This window comes from Rhipicephalus sanguineus, chromosome 11 (genome assembly GCF_013339695.2).
Source record: "Rhipicephalus sanguineus isolate Rsan-2018 chromosome 11, BIME_Rsan_1.4, whole genome shotgun sequence".
NCBI classification, from domain to species: Eukaryota; Metazoa; Arthropoda; class Arachnida; order Ixodida; family Ixodidae; genus Rhipicephalus; species Rhipicephalus sanguineus.
The window spans coordinates 63,475,395-63,496,245 of NC_051186.1; the positions used below are offsets into that span (position 1 = coordinate 63,475,395).

A 20,851-nucleotide genomic window follows, 5' to 3' on the forward strand; every position below is an offset into this window, starting at 1 on the left:
TAGTCCTCATTAAATAGAGTTCCGGCTATCACAGTATTATTGCGTACCTCACGAGAGAAAAATAAAATAACGGCTGAAAATGCAAGCTTGCGAGAGAAGTCGTCCGCACCAAGAGACCGCAGTTCACGGTGCTTGGTCAGCAATAGTGCGCACGGCACAATGATTGTGTAATTGGTGATTTGGGGATTCGGAGGACCTTCAAAGAGGAGAAGAGCTAAAAATGCTGAAAGTGCTGTCGGCGCAGTCCTTGCGAAACAGCCTCGCGTTATACTCGTCCAAACCGATTCAGTATAAATCCCGATTTTATTGAAGCTCCGAGCTGTAAACACCAGGCTATACAAACAAATTTGCTGACCTGGAACAGTATTTTCTTATCCATCTTAGTAGTAGTTAGCGTAATTTGAAGGCGCAGTAGCAATTTTATTCTGTCACGTCTTACTTTAAAAAGTTCTTCAATGGCTTTTCGCTATGCCGTACCCCAATTCTGTCGTCGAGTGCCCGCTCTCTGAGAATAGGGCAACTCACAACAGTAGTAGCCTACCTCGCCGAAACGCTAGCCACTTCATCGCCATCCGCTTGAACTAAGCCTACTCGAAAAGCATGCGGTAGGCACAGTACGAAAGCTGGTACCTGCACGCTGCGAACGAACGGGGCATCGCCAACTGGTCAGAACTAGACTACTCTTCCAACTCTCTCTTTCTCTCTGTCTCTCTCATTCACGCCCGAAGAAAAAAAGCAAACGAAAGTTCTTACTCTGCTGGAATCACGAAACGACGTGAGTTTGCAAACACCCTCGCCCTCTGAAACCAACCAGCGTTTCCTCACAAGTCCATGTCCGAACCGCTTTTTTTTTTCTGTAACCAGCACACCATCTGTCTCGAACAACGCGCCCAGAAGCGAGCGGCGTGTGCGGCAGGGCAGGGTTCTGGCACACAATTAGAAAACGACCAGTCGGCGTTTCGCTGCTTTCGCTGCCGACAGCGCGAGAGCCCCTGCGTATACATACGCAACGCGCTTCCAGTCAGCACTTTTCCCGAGAGCAGCGCGCGGAGAGCGTATGGTTCTCTAATTAAGTTAGACTCGTTTTCGCTTCCTCGTACGGAGAGCGGCACGACCATTTTCGAGCGCCCGCAACTTTCCTCGTCCGCTTGTCCTCCTGTATATCATCTCTCTGTCTGGCCACTCCATTCCAGCGAATGTGCAGCAGCAGCGGTGTCATTCGTATACTAGGAGATGGGAAGCTCCTAGTTTTGTTCCATTCTGCTTACAGAGCACGCCTCACGCTCCGCTATCCTCGCACGTGCCAAGTGCAGAAAGGAGCGAACAGCTTCGTACCGTGCATTTTACAGGCTGGGCGCGTTTAGTTTCCACCGGTTTCAGCCTGACAGACTTCTATCATGCTCACTCTTAGAACGCTGTCTTTTCGTTTTGTGCAGTTTCCAGAAGTGGAAACTCATTATCACAACGGCATGACTTCACATGTTTCCATATTTGAAACGTGATTTTGTGAATGGGGAGAAAAGGTTTTTACCATATCTCCGCAGATGATTTTGTCAGAACCACGAAACACGGCTCGTTTTTCTCTTTTTTTTTTGCGAAGTTGCCTGCAAGGGCAGTACGACTATGGAATGAAAGGGCAGTATGACTATGACTATGAAATATGACTATGGAGTCATATTTGATTGGGATGCAGATACTCCAGACTCGCCTTGCTGATGTTTGAAATGCAGCGGCTACATATAGAGTCTAAGGGCTAGGTCACGACAGAGTTTAGAGGAAAATGCGGAAAACAACCAATCTTAATGAACTCCCCCCCCCCCCCCCCCGCCCATAATATTTACTCTACCTTGATTGTTGGCGCATCGTCTACACAAACCGTAGACGAAAGCAACCATTCAGACTGCGTAGAGCCACACGACGGTCTCAAAGGGCTCTTGAAAAGACAAATATAGAAACAGAAAGGCAAAATGCAGAAATGTTAACCAGCAAAAGCTTTTCGCTGACCCTACACCATGCCGGAAAAGGATAGAAGACAAAGGGAATAGAAAAATGGCGAATGTTGACTTGTGCGCGGACACCCATATGGACTCCAAGGGAATCGCATATCAGTAGGTTTCATGTAGCAGCAAAGTGCTTCCGCTGTTTCCTGGACAATAATGGATGAGCATAGGCCCCCTGTCTTGTCTCGATGCTGCGTGGGTGATCATTTCGTCGCCCGAGTGCTTTCGACATTTGTTTACTCTTGGAAGCGGGAACATCAGCATACTAAGGCGTCTTTGTTCTCCTCGCGGGCAGCAGGTTACGTGATTCAAATCACTGCGCAGAAAGCCCCTATTCACTCAAGGCCTTTTCATTAGTAAGCCGTACGCACGCTAAGCCCTAATTGTTATGCGCAGGAGTTCACATATTCTGTGTCCATTGGCCAGTACAACGGACACAGAATAGGCGCATCGTATATGTGAAGACCTATCCGATCCATCCATTCTTTTTCAGTATTCTCCAGCCATCAGCAGAAAAAGAATGCAACACTGATGCGCAGTTCTGAAAGAATTTTGCCGGTACGACATTTATTAGGACATGTCGACGCGTGTATTTTCAAGTTCGACCGTGCACCTTTTCAACGAAGACTCCGTTTACCGCAGCCCAGAGAGGTTCCGTCATAATCCCCTCTGGGCTGTGGTAAATAGGCGTGACCACCCAAGAATGCACTGCCGAGGCAGCGACGTCAGCGTGCGTCAGTCACTGTACATCCGTGCCGCAGTCCACAAAAGAGGCGCTCCCTTTCTCTATTGAAAGTGGGTAACGAGGCCACCTGTGTCTAAACTGTGCTACGTTATCGTTGGACTTGTTCTAATTTAGCACAGCGTGTGCAGCTTTTCCCTGTCGGAAAAAAAAAAGCGCCGCGCGGGAGCGTAGAAGAACATTTTGAGTTCTGTCATACCATAGGTCAGGCGAATTTTGTAACTTGAGGTAGTGGGCGTGTTATGCTGAGCCAAGTGTGGCGCATTCATGCAAGAAAAAAAAAACGCGATAAGCGTTATTTTTCTTCGTCTTCAACTAAGAACTTCATTTAAGAAGCTGGAACAAAAACTGTGCCACCGGCTCCTTGGGCTCGCTCGGGGAGATGACATTCCCCTTCTATAATCTTCTCCCCATCAGCGTTTAGAAGAAGATTCTAAAAGCAAAGAAGATCAGTCAAGAAGACTTTGAGAGAAAGAATCAGACCAGGTTAATAGATTTCTCGGTGCCCGATATGATGTGCTTGTTAATTTTCTCCGCTGTTGCAAACTTGTCTAAAGTTCTCAACAGAAAAGAACAAGCTACGGTGTAATAGCGGGTATGGTATACTGCACAAAAACAGGAAACATTTGCATGGACAATATTCTACGGAACAGAGGACACCTGCTTTTATACAGGATCATGTAGGGCTTATAGAAAGTTATTAGGTGTAGGTACTAAGGGGGGAGGAGTGGGGTACAGCAAATGTTTTGATCAGACACCAATGAAGTGACAATTTTCTGCCAATAAATGGAAAAGCTCACATGTCCATCCGCTCTAGCTCTGCGCCAGTATTTATGACCTGTCACTTTGCGCAAACCGCTACTCCTTTACTAACCATCTAGATAGTTTTGTAGTGCGGACAAATCGGGTACGTGTGCATCTCCTTCGTACCCCTGCTTCCGTTTCGTGCCTAAACTGCCGTCGTTAAAGGGGAAAGGGGGCTTGACGTGAGCACGCTGTAGAGGCCGAGAGAGAGCGAGGAGCGAGCGCGAGAAGGACGTGAGAGAAGGAAAGAGGAAATGGACCATTTAAAGGGACACTAAAGGCAAATGTAAAGTCGATGTTGATTGCTGAAATACGGTTCCAGAATCCTGGTAGGGATTGTTTCTTGTCAAGAAAAATGCTTATTCGCCATCTCTATATCACATCTCGTGGGGATGCCTAAACCGACCACCAAATTTAGATGCCTTTTTCGGCCAGTACAACCTATGTAATACTTTCGAGCAATGGGAGGCCCAGCTCGCCAGTTCTGACCCGAAGGTACAGCTTGCGCTTCTGGGTCACGTCAGGCAGGCAGCAGTAGCCAGTGGAGCACTGGACTTAAGGCTCCACCCATCGAGCTGATGACCCCTTATGCCAACCCTTATGAATAAAGTTATACTACTACTACTACTACTACTACTACTACTACTACTACTACTACTACTACTACTACTACTACTACTACTACTTATTTTGAAAGAAAATCACGTTTTAGTGGTCCAAACAGCATTAGCACACTTCAGGTCGTCCGCCTGGAAAGGGCCTCCTGACGTAGCGTTTGCCTTGCCCAATGTTGCCCGCCTTTACTGCCCGGCAACCGACGCTGTGGTTTCTGCCCTGAAGGGCCCATTGGGAGCCTTGCCCAAGTTGCGGTTGATCTCGTAATCCTCTGCACGAAAGTGCAGCGAGCACACATGCAAATTTCTTGGTTATTTAGCACACAATCGCACAGGCAAGGCACTCGGCCACTTTGGCGTAGGGCAGGCACGTAGGCAAAGTGGGGGGGCCCGGGGGGCCCGGGCCCCCCCCCCCCCGAAATTTTTCCAGCCCTCTATATTCCCACGCAACTTTTTTTTTTGTTTTTGCCATGGAAAGGTTGTCTTTCGAACAATTAGGCCTTGGGCCCCCCCCGAAAAAAAATCCTGGCTACGTGCCTGGCGTAGGGGTTTATTTGCGGCACCCATAGGAAAGTCACGTTGGTTCCTTTGCTGCAGCTGCTGCTGCTCAAGCGGGGCACACCATGCAGGCACTCGGCAACATAACAGGGACGCGGCATTTTGTCGAACTTTCCATTAGAGCGACTTTCATGAGCATGCAAAGCGCACGCAACAGTACGCGATAACGAAACTATACCACTGAGACGGGACCGTGCGAGAAAGAGCAGCCTGGCGAAAACGGAACTCTTAGACCACCCGCGCCGTTCTCCTTGGTGACGCCAAGTTCTTTTTATTCAACGAATGAAACAGAAACGCAGATGCAGAATTTTATGACGTCTTGCAATGTACGTGTACGGAACGTTATTTTGTTATGGGTGCTCTGAGTACTAGTGATTAATAGTACTCGGGACTCTTGGCGTCATCGGGCTCATTCCAAAATGTCCCACTGGCGTCGCATATCGTGTCCTACGTTTACCTTAATTTCTCGATTAGTAGAGCATTGCTTTTGATAATACTGACCTTTTAGGCGATCTAAAACTTTCACCCTTCACTCTGACATGCATTCTTATGTGCCATTAGTCTCCCTTTAGGATTCCTGATTGGTTTAGCCGTGCCACTCAAAAACTTATTCATGAACGTGATAGGCAGAACAGCTGCCACAGTAGCCTCATCGATAAAGACACCGTAGCCGTAGTGCGGGAAATGCGAAGTTGCCGCCTGGCATGGTAACGTACTTCTTGTCCACGTCATTTTCCTGCCTCCATGTTAGTCCTAGATTTCAAATATTGTTTCTTCCATTTTTTCTGCAGCGCAACAAATGAATGGGTCCCAACTTGCCCGCATTTCAGTTCTGCTAGAGTTTATTGCTTCGTATCTCGCGTCAAGACTTCTTATCTATCACCAATATTTGATTGCCTAGCTGGGGCAGTGATAACTGATAAAGAAAACAGATCATTAACGTTCCCATTACTCTCCTTGCTTCGTTCTAAAGTTGCTTGTTTAGACTGCGAATTGTTTTATTCGTAGAGGCCATGTTAGAGCGACCGTGCCATATTCCATTGTATTCACCGCGACAAATCACACTACCTTTCACTATTTACCAAAGCTGACATAATGACACTGCAAGGAACGTCGTTATCTGGGCCTTCCGAGTTAGTTTTAACGATCTCTTTGATATATTACCCGCCCGCACTCTGTTTCCTTGTTTATTGTTTTGTAATTTTCCGCGCCTTCAACTTTCTCGACAGAAGCTTCCCAACCCTTCGGAACGATTCCATTGTTTAGCGAGCACAATGCATTTCAGAACCACCTTTTCCAGCGAGCTTTGTCTGAGGGCGCAGGAATCAATACTCGCGTTCCCTGTTAAACAAAGGGCCCCCGCTTCACCCCTTTCGCTCCTGCGCGTCTGTGACTGCGGTAACGTGATATTGATTGCGCGGAGCACGAGAGCAAATTCAGTGAATTTCTGATGCTTTGCTCTTTTGCTTTGGGAGGGAGACACTTCTTTTTCCTACGCATTTCTTCGATTAAGGGGTCTTTTTTTAGATGGAAATGTTGCATAGAAGAGGCCGATGCTGTTGCGGTGGCACCGGCTGTACTGCTTCTGGCTTAAACAAAACAAACCAAGAAAGAAAGAAAAAACGAAATCTCATAAACTATGGCACTGTGTATGACAACACATACATAACCAAACAGAGATAGTGCATGAAAACAAACTTTTGTGCATGAGTTCAGATAGGAAAAAAATAACAAAATTGCTTATACACAAACAAATATTTCGAATGTCAAAGAATGCATTAAAAACAGAACATAGGTAATTACAGTACAGACCGTAGAGCACGCGATTGTTCTACGGGATGAAATTCCTTGAAAACGAGACAAGCTTTACATGGGTGCACTAGTTTTTGTGATATAATCTGATTTAAATTTTCCATAAAATATTAGCATCTTTTAAAACTTTATAATAACACAAGCCTTTTGGATCTTTGCTGAAGGTTTGCTGTTGGGCATTGACCAAATATTTTATTTTTATTTTTTTTATGTTTTCTCTTTCACTCGTGAGCAGTGTAAATATATACACAGTGATATGAGGGTTTGTTAAATACTAAGAGAGCCCCTTTTTTTATTGCAATGTTAGAATAATGAGAAGGGGAAATAGAAAATTGCGTACGGCACATGGAAAGCGAAGTGATTCCTTTGAATTACGCATTCAAGGTTTTTATGAACCCAGTTTCTCGAGTTTAATAGCATACCTTGGAGTTTAATAGTATACCCGGTGTGCGATGTTACTTTATTTCCTTTCGTCGTCATTCCTTAATTTTTCATTTCACTGAAGCCAGTATTTTTCCCGGTGCTTTCCTTGATTATAATGCATGCTTTTTTGAAGTGACCATCACTACATAGGCACCATAATTTTGTGAATTTTGTGAAGAATTTTCTGTGAATTACCCCAGTATATATATATTCGTAATATGGTAGAAAAATTCGGCAAGCGCAGTAAAAATTGAACAATCAGCAAAGAAACCAAATAAAAAATTCATACTGTCGGTCTCGGCGCAGATGGTCACAAGTTCAGTATCGGTGTAAATTTTGTTTAACATTGATTGTAGCAGAGACATTCCTAGCAAGCATTTGTATCGTCTTTTTCTTCTCTATTTGAAAGCATCGTATAACATCGCCTCGTACTAAATGTGTCTCATTGTCTTCAAGCAAACGATAAATTTTAGATAATTTTATCCGTAATGTTTTTATCGCGCTCAATCGCTTATCCCTGACAGAGAGCTCCGGGTATTAGTGCGATAACTAATTTACTTTACAAAGTGCCAAAAAAATTTCTTTCGCTTTATATGCAAGGGCCCTCGTCCACATACGGTCTCTCTGCATAAACAAAAAGTGCATGAAATATTTATCTAACTTACGTACGCTTTCAGGCTGCCTTTCACCTGTCCATGTGACCATCGCGCAAGGGCTGTCAAAAAGGAAAATTATGTCCTTCCAACACCAATCATTCATGCAAGTTTTCACTGTAATTTTTTACGAAGCAACAAGACATATTTTCGCTCGAAAACAAAAGCTCTTTCGGCATTCGACAGAGAAATAGGAAATACGAAGACGCTATTAACGCGTATGCGAGCTTGTGATTCGTGAATGAACAACGGAGCCCCATTCGTCTTGAATAAGGCTGTTTGCATAAAAAATGACGGGAAGAGCGCGTTGAATATTGTGCTCTTTTCTCTCTTTACTTCATATATTACAAAAGCACTCAATTGAAGAATGAGCCTAATCCACTGACAAAGACAAACAGAAATTCCGATAAATCATCAGCACCCCTTTTATGTGTCCCGGGTCTGCACGAAAAAAAAAAAGACCTCGAAGAACTTTCGTTCGAGTTGTTGAACGGTTTCTGCCCCAGAACACCTAAACGGAGTTTTTCGATTTTTTTAGAGACAACTCGCATAGACGGCTGAACTTTTTCAGTTCAGTACGCATATCTTTCTTAGCAGTCTGTACACATTGGTCGCAAAAAAGAATATAATGAAATAAGTGTGCAAGGAGCTAGAGGAATAAACGAAAAGCGTTAACCAAAGATTAGGTTCACACCCTTTTAGAATGTGAAGCGCCGAAGAAGTTCTGATGTAAAAGACATAACACAAGCAGTAATATATTTCTAAGGTCTTTGCGAATGCCACGATAAATGATTCGTCCGAATAGGAAACATAGTAAAAGAGGAAAGCACCGGTAAGCCACTAAGACGAATGAAATATTTACTCCATGTCTTGAAAATTTTGCGACAAGCAGCACGGCGTTCGCTTTTACTTTTTTTGCTCCAGCATCTGCGACGGACAGCAGCTGTGATCGGAGGGTTTGTTAGTCGGAACGCGCAAGGTTTTACACGATTACTTTGTTTTGTACTGTCGTATAATGCCGGAGTCAGAAATTTGAATATGGCGAAATACAAGAGAAATGCACGTTGTTCGAAACGATACCGTGAGAGAAGCAAAAGTGCAAATCCCGTGTCGCAGAGCTCTTTGCCTTGAAATATGCGCAGCGTAAAAACGGAACACACACATATACGCACACGCGCTGCGCACATACACGAACATAAACACACACAGGCGCGCACAGGGGCAGACAGAGTGCAGAACATCAAATGCGAAAAGTGTCCCTTACGAATGGCGCAGTAACAACGAAAGGAACTGTATATTTTCAGTGTGACTAAGCCATTTCTTTCACACCTGCTCGTAATGACACAAGAGAAAGTTGACACACGCAGAGAGACAGTTCGCACACAAGCGATAAACTTTCTTAAACTACGCGAGAAGACGAAGACACAAGTAAGAAAAAATTCTGATCACCACGAACGCAGGTGTTTCTGAATGTTTTCTTACATGTGTCTTCGTCTTATGGCGCAGTTTAAGAAAGTTTATCGCAATGAACCAACTAGCCTGCCAGAACGTATTACTGAAGCACACAAGGAGGCACAATCAGACGCGTACTACACACATTCGCGTGCACGCAGAAGCTGATTGCACCACGTTTGCTTGCGTCGTTTGCCGTAACAGAGCCAATACTGTGCATAATGGGCCAGTGCTTGCAGCAGTTATTGTTCACTGATGGTCGCGCAACTCCAGGTTACAGATTTCTAACTGTCGTTTGGTTCCGGCATTCAGTATGCTCACAGTGAGCATGTTGTTCCTTCGGTTGTAATAAGTGCTCACGAAATTCCGTTTTTGCCTCGTTTTATTATTGCTCTCACCGACTGATACAGGGGTGTTTCTGACACATTGTCTGAAAACAACCCAGAACAATCATTAGGTACAGCAGTTACGATCATTATACTACATCGCTTATCATTCCATCGCGCTGAAGCGAGCACATGACCTTCATCCCGCACTGCGACCGAGAGGGAGTTTAGCGGAGGCAGCCAAGAAGACGCCTCGACGACACGCAAAACGACCCTGCCTGGTTCCCGGATGGGGAGAGTGTGCGCTGAAGGCAAAGGAAAGGACGTCTAGGGATCGCAAACAACAAAAGCGACGAAAGAAGGAAGAACGGGAGAGAAGAAGACCGGAGACAGAGTGAGAGGGGGAGGACGGGAGGATCCCGAGAGGTCTCAACGCGGGAGCGGAGGCCACGCTCGAGGCAATCCTGTGCCACAAGGGGGGCGTTGAAATGCGGCGGACGCTTGGTCGACCCGGGGAAGAGGAAAAAAGAGGGACGAAAAAAAGGGAAGACAGTAGTATAAGAGACGAAGGTCCTTCTGCCCCGTCGTTCGTTTTCAGGTCTTTCTCTCTTGGCCCGGGCCTAGCCAGATAGTCTGATCGATTAGCGCCAGGCGCCTCAGAGGGGTCAGCCCCTGCAGAGCAAAGAGAAGAAAGAGCCTGTGGGTCGTCCGCGTCGGGCCATCGGGAAGTGCGGGAAAATAATGCGTATGGTCGTTGGGGAGCTGCTGCGGGCACTGTGCGTCGGAGGAATACTGAAATGCCGATGGCGGTAAGAGTGCGCGCCTTTGTGTGCTGCTGCTTGTTGAGTGGTTGCAGTACGTCCGGGACTGCTACGAGCGGGAGAAATGCGCCCGTCTTTTGTACCGGATGCCATAACGCTAAGGAGAAGAAAAAAAAAATGTAGTTCAGGTTCTGTCGAGAGAATGTGTCAGAGATGCGAGTGTCCGGCGGGAGTGCCTACTGCGGCGACTTCCGGCGCAACTCAGCCGCGTTAGTACAAAAAGCGGGCGCTTAGTAATGAGCACGGCTGGGACCTGGCGTTGGGTGCTATGTAAGCGCAGGGACGCGGAAGTCGTATGATTCACCGGGAAGAAAAGGAAGAATCCTGGATTGCAACATCATTGTGGGGATGTTGACTTCCGGAGATTCAAGTTCCCTTTGTTCCAGTTCCCTGTCAGAGTTATCTATAGCACGGACAGGGAACTGGAAGTCAGCACTGCGTAAAATATCGTGCGTGAAACTTTTACCGCAAATGTTGCCGTGATTGAATCGTAAAAGAAAGTTAAGCATAACGTCAAAAGCAACAACTTACGGAGCGCTGTCTGGGTCAACAGCAAGAGCACTGTGAGAGAGGAATGCTGCTGTGTTTTCCTTTTCTTTCTTGCTTCTCTTGATAACATGAGCTTTAGGAATGTCTAGAGCAGTTTCCTAATAAAAAGAAATAAAGTTTATGCTGCTACAATTGAAGCGAGTGGCATTGACAACGACAGTAGAAAGTAGTGTAGCGCACGAACTTTCCTAACGGTGTTCCAGTAACTCGTAGGTATCATACGTCACTATACACAGCACCAAACACAACCATTTCGGGGGTGAAAACAGCTGCCAAGTATAGCCTTACAACGCAGGCCTGGCGACAACAGTCATCATTGCCGTTGAAAGCATTGTACCTCGATGACGCACGTCATATGACCGAGGGAAAAACCGTCGGTGTTGTTCAGTCTGTGCTCTTTGAGCAGCTCAGTACGAAACGTCATATGTGAATTGGCTGTTGTGTGTGCCTCTCACCTCTCTGTGTCAGTGAGATAAGAGGACTCGAAGTTCCACGCACTGATAAGAATTCTTGATGTACCGGCTCTTCATATGGATATTGTGCCAAGTATGCATGTAAAGAAACCAAATAACACAAACGAAAAGGTGGTTGCTGAAGAGCACGAAGAAGTATAACAAGAGAAAAGGAGAATAAAAGTTTATAAGGAAAAGAAAACAAGAGAAAGGGTGCTTCTTCCTTCATACAAGTGCATGACATCCTTACTCAAGACAACCAATGGCCTTTGCTATAGTGAACTATAGCCTTTGCCGATTTTGTGGCCGGTTTCACCAGCTTAATTTGGTCCTCTAGGTCCACCGTCGCAAGCGTAGCCTCCCGCTCCCGTTATTCATTGAGGTCCTCCTCTGTGCATGCGCCTACGGTTTTACCTTGCTTTACATTTTCTGAACTAAAGTGGCAAAAGAATCACACGGGAACTCTGTTCATGGAAACTGAGGTCATGCTCTACCGAAAAGGCTAACTGTTCCTCCCTCAGACCTTCATAACAGACAGTCTGGGCACGTGTAACCTACGCAAGGGTATAAGGTATATACAAGGGAAACGCAGCATACACATTTAAAATAGTCTAATGGTTGAAAGAAGTCATACGCAAGAATTTAGTAATGTAGCTTTTGAGGGTGCTTCGAATAGCGAAGACATACGAGCCCGCTTTTTAGTCTGCCATTTGTAGTTCATGATTGAACGGCAGCGCTCCCACTGCGCAAACAAAGAAGAGAAGGAGAATACGCAGCACTGCCAATTGGTCAATGTTTCAGTCTTGTTAAATTTGCAATTGTTGTGACATCTCTCTGAAAATTAAAAAAAAAAAAAAGAAAGCATCTCCGGTTACTTGCTCTCGAATGCTGAAAAGCTGACGCGAACTGTAAAAACTGGGTGTGCGCACTGCTCTCATCAAAACTATATTTGCGACTTACAGCACAGCATAGTACAGCACTGCGAATGAACGAGCGTAAAAATTCATTCCTCTGAGCCCTCTCCCCGCCCCCCCCCCCCTGTGGAAGGTGTTTCCCTTCTCTCAAGTAATTGTACACCAGAGCTGCTTTCCTCCGCTTTCCAGTCTTCGACCAAATTAATCCACCTCGCCGCGTCAGCCGTGAAACAGATGGCCTTGCGCGCTGAGCGCTCAGCGTCGCCCCAACGGGAGTTGGCAGCTCATTACTATGATTAATGAAATCCTCGGACGGTCATTAAGTATTGCCCGGTGGAAGCTGCTGTCACTTCCTTTGCGAAGAGAAAGAAAGAAGGCTAAGAGGGCAAACTGAAAGGTCGCTGACGATAACGCCATTATATCGACTCTAAAGCTGGGTTATACCTTCGCGCTTGACTTGCATGCTCTAGATGACCTCGCCCCCCCTCACCCGCCCCCATTATCAACTCCCGCTCCCTCCATGATTCCTGGAGCCCGACCTTTCAAAACCCTGCTATCGATTTGCTTAATTGATTTCGAAACATAATCCTTTGTCAGCGCCTAATGTGTTCACTCCCGACGCTGAACGCCTTTCTCGGGTTCGAAAACCTTCCGTTATTAGCCGCAGTAGAAAACTGAGTTACAGAGAAGTTGTTTGAGTCTTGCCCATTGATTTTGTTTCAGTTTTCCCAAAACATGCATGTCTAGAAGCGATGACTTTGAAGTGTAAGCGCCAAAATTTTCCCTGCATACATTATAAAAGTTGTTTCTCCCTCTCGCTCTTAATTGCGCAGTACATATTTTAAGGCTGACGTTATAGGTTTCAGAGAGACGAAGCTTGTGTTCTTCATAGTGTTCATCTGCCAATATGTCTGACTGCAATATGAATAAAGTTTTTGCCATACTATCTACAGAAACTTCAGGATCAACGGCCGCTGCTCAATGCAAGCAACGCAAGTGCACATCAGTTCAATACGGGGAGCCGGTCTGAACTTTTTTATATGCGTGATATACTAGTGTATTGCGAGGTATTTTGTCGACCTCTTCGATAGTTCAGATGCATTAGTAGGATAACTTTAGCATCCCTTAAAGTATAACATGAGTATTACATAACGTTAGTAGCATATCTTGGCTACCACTATTGGGGAACCTTGGTGAAGCATTGTAACTATATTATTTGTTTTACTTTGTTTGCAGCCTGTCATACCATGGACACCGACGCAGAGGACCACAACTACAGGCACCGTTCCGGAGCAGACGCCGGCTGCGGCAGTGGCCTTGGCGTGTCCGAACGAACCGGCGTCAGATGCGACATCTTCCAAATCACGGGGAACGGCCAGTCGCTTACTTCAGCCAATGGCAAGCGGCAGTCGCAGGACCACACGCGTCGCCACAATCACCACCACCAACAGCCGCAACTACACCATCACCACCACCACTACCAAGGTCCCCTGCGACAGACCTGCGGTCGTCACTCGGTCGACGGGACCTGCCGAAACAACAACATCGTCATCTCTCCCACAGACTTCTTCCAACTGGAACAGGCGGACGAGAAGTCCAGGAGAGGTCTGAGCCTGGGAAACCTGTTCTCCACGGGAAATCACCACGCGTACACGGCTCTTACGAGGGCTCTAGACTCTGGAAGTTCGATCAAGTCGCCGCTGGACTCCTGCGGCGGCGATTCGTGCATCCTGGACAGTGCCGGCAGTACGACGGCCCTGCTGGAGACCGTGGAAAAAAGCAGTCGTGCGGCAGGAGGAGGTCGTGCCAAGGAAAAGAGGAGCCTCGGAGACGAGGAAGACGACGACTGCTGCGACTCGGCCTTTCCCGCCGGCTGGAATTGGCCGGCCATCCGCATCGGCTGCCTGCTACTCTGCGTATCCTGTTTGGTCGCCGTACTGTGCGTCGTCGTGGGTGTCCTGCTCCTGAGGCCTTCGTCCTGCGACCCTCCCAGGCAGTGGTGGCAGGGCGCGGTCATGTACGAAGTGTTCGTCGCCTCGTTCGTGGATTCGGACGGTGACGGGTTCGGCGACTTCCAAGTAAGTTACAGGCGATCGTTCTTAATTAAGCTCTCGCTTAAAAGTCCCGAGTTCCTACTTGCCCAATAATAAATAAATAAATAAATAAATAAATAAATAAATAAATAAATAAATAAATAAATAAATAAACGAGATTTATATTTACTATCCAGCTCAAGAACAAGGTATCCTTCCTGCAAATCCTTAGCCCAATCAAACTGGCGTGGTAGGGTCAGCTGTGGTAGGGTTGCCCCACCAGTGCCTCTGCCTTCCAAAAGAACCCGCTGCCCTCATTGCTACTTAGTGCATACAAGAGTTTGCTACCCTTGTTCACAGGGCCTCTCTTCGCGGCTCGACTACATTCGACACCGGATCGGGGCGTCTGCCCTGCGCCTGACGTCGGTGTTCAGCGCGCTCGACTATCCGCTCGAGTACGAGCACATCATCGACTTCGACAACGTCGATCCGCACCTGGGCCACATGGAGGACTTCGCAGCGTTCGTCGAGCGGGCCCACGAGCTTGGTCTCCGAGTGGTGCTGGACATCAACCCGACGGTGACGAGCGACCAGCACTCGTGGGCTGCCCACTGGTTGCTCAACCCTTACGGGGAGTACGCCAATTACTACGTCGCCGTCAATGAGTCTGCAGTAATGGTGAGTGAAGAAATATATTCATATGCAGCCGGAGAGACAACATACAATTACGTATGTAGGCTGAACAGACTTGGAATGGGTCAAAACGCAAAAAATGTAGGGCTAAGTAATGCATGTATTTTCTCTTCTAGCGTCTACAGTACGCGTTATATCGGCATAATTCTGACTCGAGAAATCACATCAGAGCCAGCCACATCAGAGGCATCAGAGCATCAGAGCCTTTAGAGGAAGTATTTGCAGTGATATGACGCGGTTATTATGCTAAAACAAAAACGATGTCGCGTTTCAGTCCGCGAGTACTGTACTGCCTATCCTTAGGTTTGCCATCAAGAAACACGTGCTTGTTTGCCATAAAATTAAAGGCATACAGAGTGGCACTGCTCTATAATAAGTGTATTCTCATGCATCATATTTCAGTGACCATTACAGTTAGAACCACATTGCCAACTTCTAATTGGGCTGCAGTATGTCTTTATTGCTGAAATTTGGATATCAACTGCACTGACATACTGGTGCTCAAATTTTATCAACGCATCTGTAACTGTGACCGCTGCCGATCTGAAATACCTTTTCGAATTTTAAATACGTAAAAGTAGAAATTAGATTGGCACCAAGAAACGCGATGGCCGCAGAAAAAAAGCCTGTGCTACCTATGGTATTGTTTCGCGCGCAGCATAACTGCATAAGGAAATAATGATTCTGAATGTGCGGTCGGAAACGACGAAAAATTAAAAATTTAGGAAATTAAGGAAAGCTTCTGAATTTCTTCCGGATAGCTGCTTTAGCCTTGGGCATTGGGTTATGACAATAGCAAAGGCCGTTGGAAGAATGATAATGAACTCACAGGTGACTTTATGTTGCAAAAAAGTACTATTGCATTGCCTCATAATAGAGGAAAGTTAGGATATACAAGGCTACTCTCAAAATCATTGCAGCATAAATTTTCACGCCGCACTGATCTCAAAGCGTCATAAAGCACTAGCGAAAGTTCATGACGTTTTCATCAGCCGTGTTGCACATAAATACAGCAGACTTCTAAGCGCGCTCAAAAAAATTAATTGTTGCCTTTCAAAGACATCTATCCTGAGGGCACAGTGAACTGTGTTCCTGACATCTAGGCTCATCTATTCTCAGCGCGCTGACAAAGGTTTTCCATCGGAAACGAAAACGACCTGTTAACCGCGCGAACCTGTTATTCAGACAGACCGTCCCTCGTTTCTCACCCAGCATCGAAAACCGAGAGAGAATCCGGCTGTCACTAGCGGCTACGGTCGCCACGCTTTTCAATTAGCCCGAGCCGGCCAGCTGAGCTCTACCAGAGTAGGAGGGAAAAAATAACCCGAGGGAGGCAGGGGTGCGAATGACACGTCTCCGTGGGATTCCCGCGCAAATACGAGCGTATGCGAGCAGCTAATGACGCCTAAAAGTCTCGTTGGCGCTGTAGCTGTGCTGAGGATTCCTGCCGGAGGCTCAGGGGGTTTTCCATTCCATTATCAGTTTCGATTCGCCCGAATTTCAATTAGTTCCCAGGCCATGTAGTCGGCTTCGCCGTATGTACCTTACCTCGTCCACGTGTATACCATGCGCCGAAACGCTTTTATGACAGGCTCAGGGCTTCTAGCCTGAGTTCCGGAGAGCCTGTTAGTGCAAATTTGTCTCATGTTAGTCTCACGTTAGCCACGCGTACGAATTAAATTGACGTCAAGCATTATATCTAAACCGTGGCCGCGGGTGCAGACGCATCACGTTAGTCTCTAGCGACGGCCGCTGACATTTCTCACACACAGGACACATAATTTTATTTTCTTACTGCTTACGAAAAGAGTTAGTTGACATATTAGAGTTAGTTCTACATGTGTAACAGCAGACGTTAAAAACCACAAGAAAATGCAAAATTAAATACGTAGAAAAATGTTAAGCTACAGCGGTTTTCGCTCATCACTATAAAAGTGGTATTGAAAGCAAAAGGTTCTATTTAAAGGGGTACTGACACAAAAATTTTGACCTCGCGTTTTTGTGCTGCATGTGTGTTGCTTGGGGCCTGTTAGTCATAACACGGCATATCGTCTGCTGCAGCGTGCGACAGGTAATTAATCACAGTCTCCTGATTACTGACCAGTGTCAGTTTCAGTTTCAAGAACGACGAGCCGCCAGGCGCAGCTATCACCACCTAGCGGGTGCAGCGCTCGATCACGTCAGCACACAGAACTTTGACGCACTTCCGCGCGGTTCGCAAGCAGCCGCCCAGAAGTAGGCTGCTGGAGCGAACGCGGCAAAAAAAGTGGCGGCTATGACGTCATCACAACTTGTTGCAGCGTGGTCACGTGAGGGAAGTGGGGGTGGTAACCGAGGGTCAGCTATGAGGGTGTCAATAGCCCGAGGGTGTCAATCGCTCACGCAAACTTCAAAAATCATTTAAAATACCTTCCAAGCTATATTCGACGGTTCATATTTTGCAGGTGATATCTGCATGTTCACGGGAACCGATCCTGCAGGCTATCTCGGCCGCAAAATTTTTTGTCAGTACTCCTTTAAGAGAACTCGAGGGTTTGGGAGAGCTTCGAACACAGAATCACAGGTTATAAGGTCCGCAAAAAATCAAGGCGCGGCACATTTGCGTTCCGCTCTCATCGAAAATAGCTCGTTAAACTACAATGATGACATGTCTAAGCGCGTTTATCGAGAACGCGGTAATTTCAGAGGTCGTTGTGCGTAGCATAAAAAGACAGAATCACCGCGATAAGTTTGTAGATTGCGCGGCTAGTGTCGTTTACCATATTCGAACCACCCGCGGAGCTAGCTACATGGAGGAAACTAGCAGGTGCTTCAACGCCAGAATGCATGAGCATAAAAAGAATAACAATAACGAGTACTCCGATTGTTTTCTTCCAGTTCGCCTGCAAGTGCACCTGCCGTCCTCTTTTTCACTGACACACGTTATTATTAAGTGTATCGATGAATTCACCAGGATTATCACTTAGCGCTGTGTCCCTTGTCTGTTTCCTTTCTGTGTCCCTGTCTAGTCGCGCTTACTCACTCTTCATGGATGGCAAACCAAATAGCCTGCCAACGTGTTTTAGCCAAATTATCACTGAAGCTCATCACATAGCCATCCTATGGTGACAAGTGTATCGGCGAACCTTCCGTATCATTAACCGAATACGTGTTGTATCTCTTGTGCCCCACACATGTCGTGGATGTTATTAGGATGCTTTGGCTCCGTGCTGTATACCCCATACATGCCCAAATTCAGAAAAAATGCCAAAATATTTTTTTTCGCGAAAAGTGTACTTCTAACCTCCAAAGAAAGCACAAGTTCTTTATTTACTTCCAGGTAAACGCAACACTGTTTTTTCAAGCCGTTCTATACGTATAGGACGCTGGGCATTAGGGGTGCTATGTGCGGGTGTGGTAAGCCTTGAAACATTTCACGTGCACACCGACATTCCGCTTCTTCAGCTCCATGACGTCTTTCATACAAAGCACGCGTTTGCACGGAAAAAGCTGTCGGCATTTCACGTGCACTTCTTCCTCTCCATGGCGTCTTTCACAAGCATGCGTTTGCCCAGAGAAAGCGCTCGGCACGTGGCAGCATGAAAAGCAAGCAGTGTCTAGGCTTGCACACGTTGAGAATGAGGCCTGCTTGATGTGCTGTAGGTGGCGCTAGTCATCAGCTAAAGAAATAGCGATGTTAGAGTGCACCAAAGAAGCGTCCTATATGTAGGACACTGGGCATATATGGGTTAAGACCGAGTAAACGCTATATGTATGCTGTCATCCTGCAGTTAAAGAATCAGTTGTGGAAAGTTTGTGTTCCATCCAGACTGTTAGGAGAATAATAATCCCCCGTCCCATTTTCGTGCTGTTGTCATCGCAGTAATAATCATATGTTTGCACATCCTCGTTTCTTATTTTTGCAGAACAATGGCGTCGACGAGTGGGAGGATACTGACGACGACGATCGGCGCGACCCTCAGCGGCCATTCGGGAACCAGCTCTACCTGAACTGGTCTCACCCTGAAGTGCGACAGCAGGTCATGAGGTCACTTTCTGTGTGGCTCGAAAAAGGAGTGGATGGCTTCTATCTAAAACACGTGGACAGGTTGCAGGTACATACACAACCTACTCTTTCACGCACATTCTTTGCTCGAAATACAGTTCGCCGAGATACTAAACAAATGCCTTGACAAAATCGAGGTATTCTGCCAAAACATGGGGCAAACGCCCCAATCCTAGAAAGCAGCAGTTGAAATCTATCTATCTATCTATCTATCTATCTATCTATCTATCTATCTATCTATCTATCTATCTATCTATCTATCTATCTATCTATCTATCTATCTATCTATCTATCTATCTATCTATCTATCTATCTATCTATCTATCTATCTATCTATCTATCTATCTATCTATCTTGCCGCCTTCTTCGGGGTGTTCGCGTGGTCGCCTCCTTAACTTTTTATATACCGAAATTGGCACAGGAGGGCATGAGGGTATGGCAAACGCTACGGTCATGTCGTGAATGACGTAAGAGGCCTGTTACGTACAAAATTAAACCCTTTCCTACAGTCACGTATGGCACATACACGTATACCACGAGCCGTGGGATTGGGAGTATACGCTACAGTCGATTCGCAGTTTATGTCTACCCAGGAAAGGCGAGGACAGACATTGGCAATTTTAACGCGAGCATTATGGAGCAAGGGTCGCAGAAAACCCGGTGTACGAGGACGCTGTCGGAAAGTGAAAAATTCATACGAATGTAAAGAATAAAAATGAAGGATCGGACCAGAAATCGAAAACAGTCAGTTCTGCGTTGCAGTCAAGTATTCTATCACAGGGCCACGCCGGGTCATGAAACTCCTTTGGAAAAATACCTTATGCAGGTGTCATGTTTGTGCAAAGTCAATTGCGGTGGCAGTGTTGCCTAACCAGTTTTATAACATGGTACTGAACTTACGTGTGTAATCCTACGACTCAGCAAGCTGTATTAGAGCGTTGCTCGACCCCGGAGGAATACGCTAACGAACTCTAGGCGCGATATACTCATCATCGCATAGTAGAGTGGACTTCGTTTCGATAAAACTGACCTCTGTGCTCAAACGTGAGAGCTGACGTTACGTCAGACCATAAGCTACCTTTTAAGCGAGAGTGTAGTCGACTTCTTCACTAAGACCACGGCGTGCACGCAACTACCCATTTCACACAAACACGTCTATCCGCCTCCTAAGTTGGCTCAAAGCCCAGAAACTGCAGCATTGACAGCAACTCGCTGAGTGCTCCGCATGAAAGCGATTGCCAAAACGCAGGGCATCAGACGAATTTGTAACTAACATTGCTTCAAACAATGAGGAGAATAAACTGAATTTGTGCCTGGAAGCAAGTAGTATCCTTCACCTTTGTAGATGGCGCATCCACACATGTGATCCAGAACGCATGTTATCAGCACGCATAAAAAACAAGAAATATTGTTCCTAATTTCCTTGTGTACTTTGATGAATTCAACAAAATAACCCCTTTCAGCTTAGCAGGATTAGCATTTACGATTATGCTATGTTCACTGAATGCTAACCATAAGTTCTTGCTTGAAAATAACAAGGAGCCGAACCTATCGCCTGTCACCCGTTGTTTGACAAAAAAACGCCAGGCCTGCGCTGAAACCGCAGCACAGTCACAGCGAAAGCTGGAGGAGCGGCGTTTCTAGAGCCCGTTGTAAGCTCTCTTGGGGCTACAATACAAGTACACCAGAAAGGTACCCACTACGCCATAAATCACAATTTTTGTGTAGTTGGGAAGCACCTTCTAAGCCATTATTTGTCATTCTGCAGAGAAGCGAGGTACCAGCTACACGTCTGTAAGGCATTATGTGAACTTTGTTGACGCGACGACTAATGACGATGAAGAATTATGGCTCAGCTCTTTGTAATGGGTTGGAAGCTTTAAACGGCCCACCAGTTATGTAATTTGCGTTGGGTGACGCCCAGTCGCTATTTCCCTCTCCCGTCATGCTGTATAACATA

The 20,851-nt window shown here is 46.3% G+C and overlaps 1 protein-coding gene across 1 annotated transcript in view; it reads left to right on the forward strand.

The window, feature by feature from the left end:
* The window catches only part of LOC119373332 (maltase A2), a 70,468-nt gene that overhangs the window by 39,582 nt on the left and 10,035 nt on the right, over nucleotides 1-20,851 (forward strand). Inside the window, exons 2-4 of the mRNA XM_037643359.2 lie at nucleotides 13,357-14,198; nucleotides 14,514-14,831; nucleotides 18,752-18,940. Coding sequence (XP_037499287.1) covers nucleotides 13,368-14,198; nucleotides 14,514-14,831; nucleotides 18,752-18,940 — 1,338 coding nt within the window. The 5' untranslated portion in view covers nucleotides 13,357-13,367. The remainder of the gene's footprint in view (nucleotides 1-13,356; nucleotides 14,199-14,513; nucleotides 14,832-18,751; nucleotides 18,941-20,851) is intronic.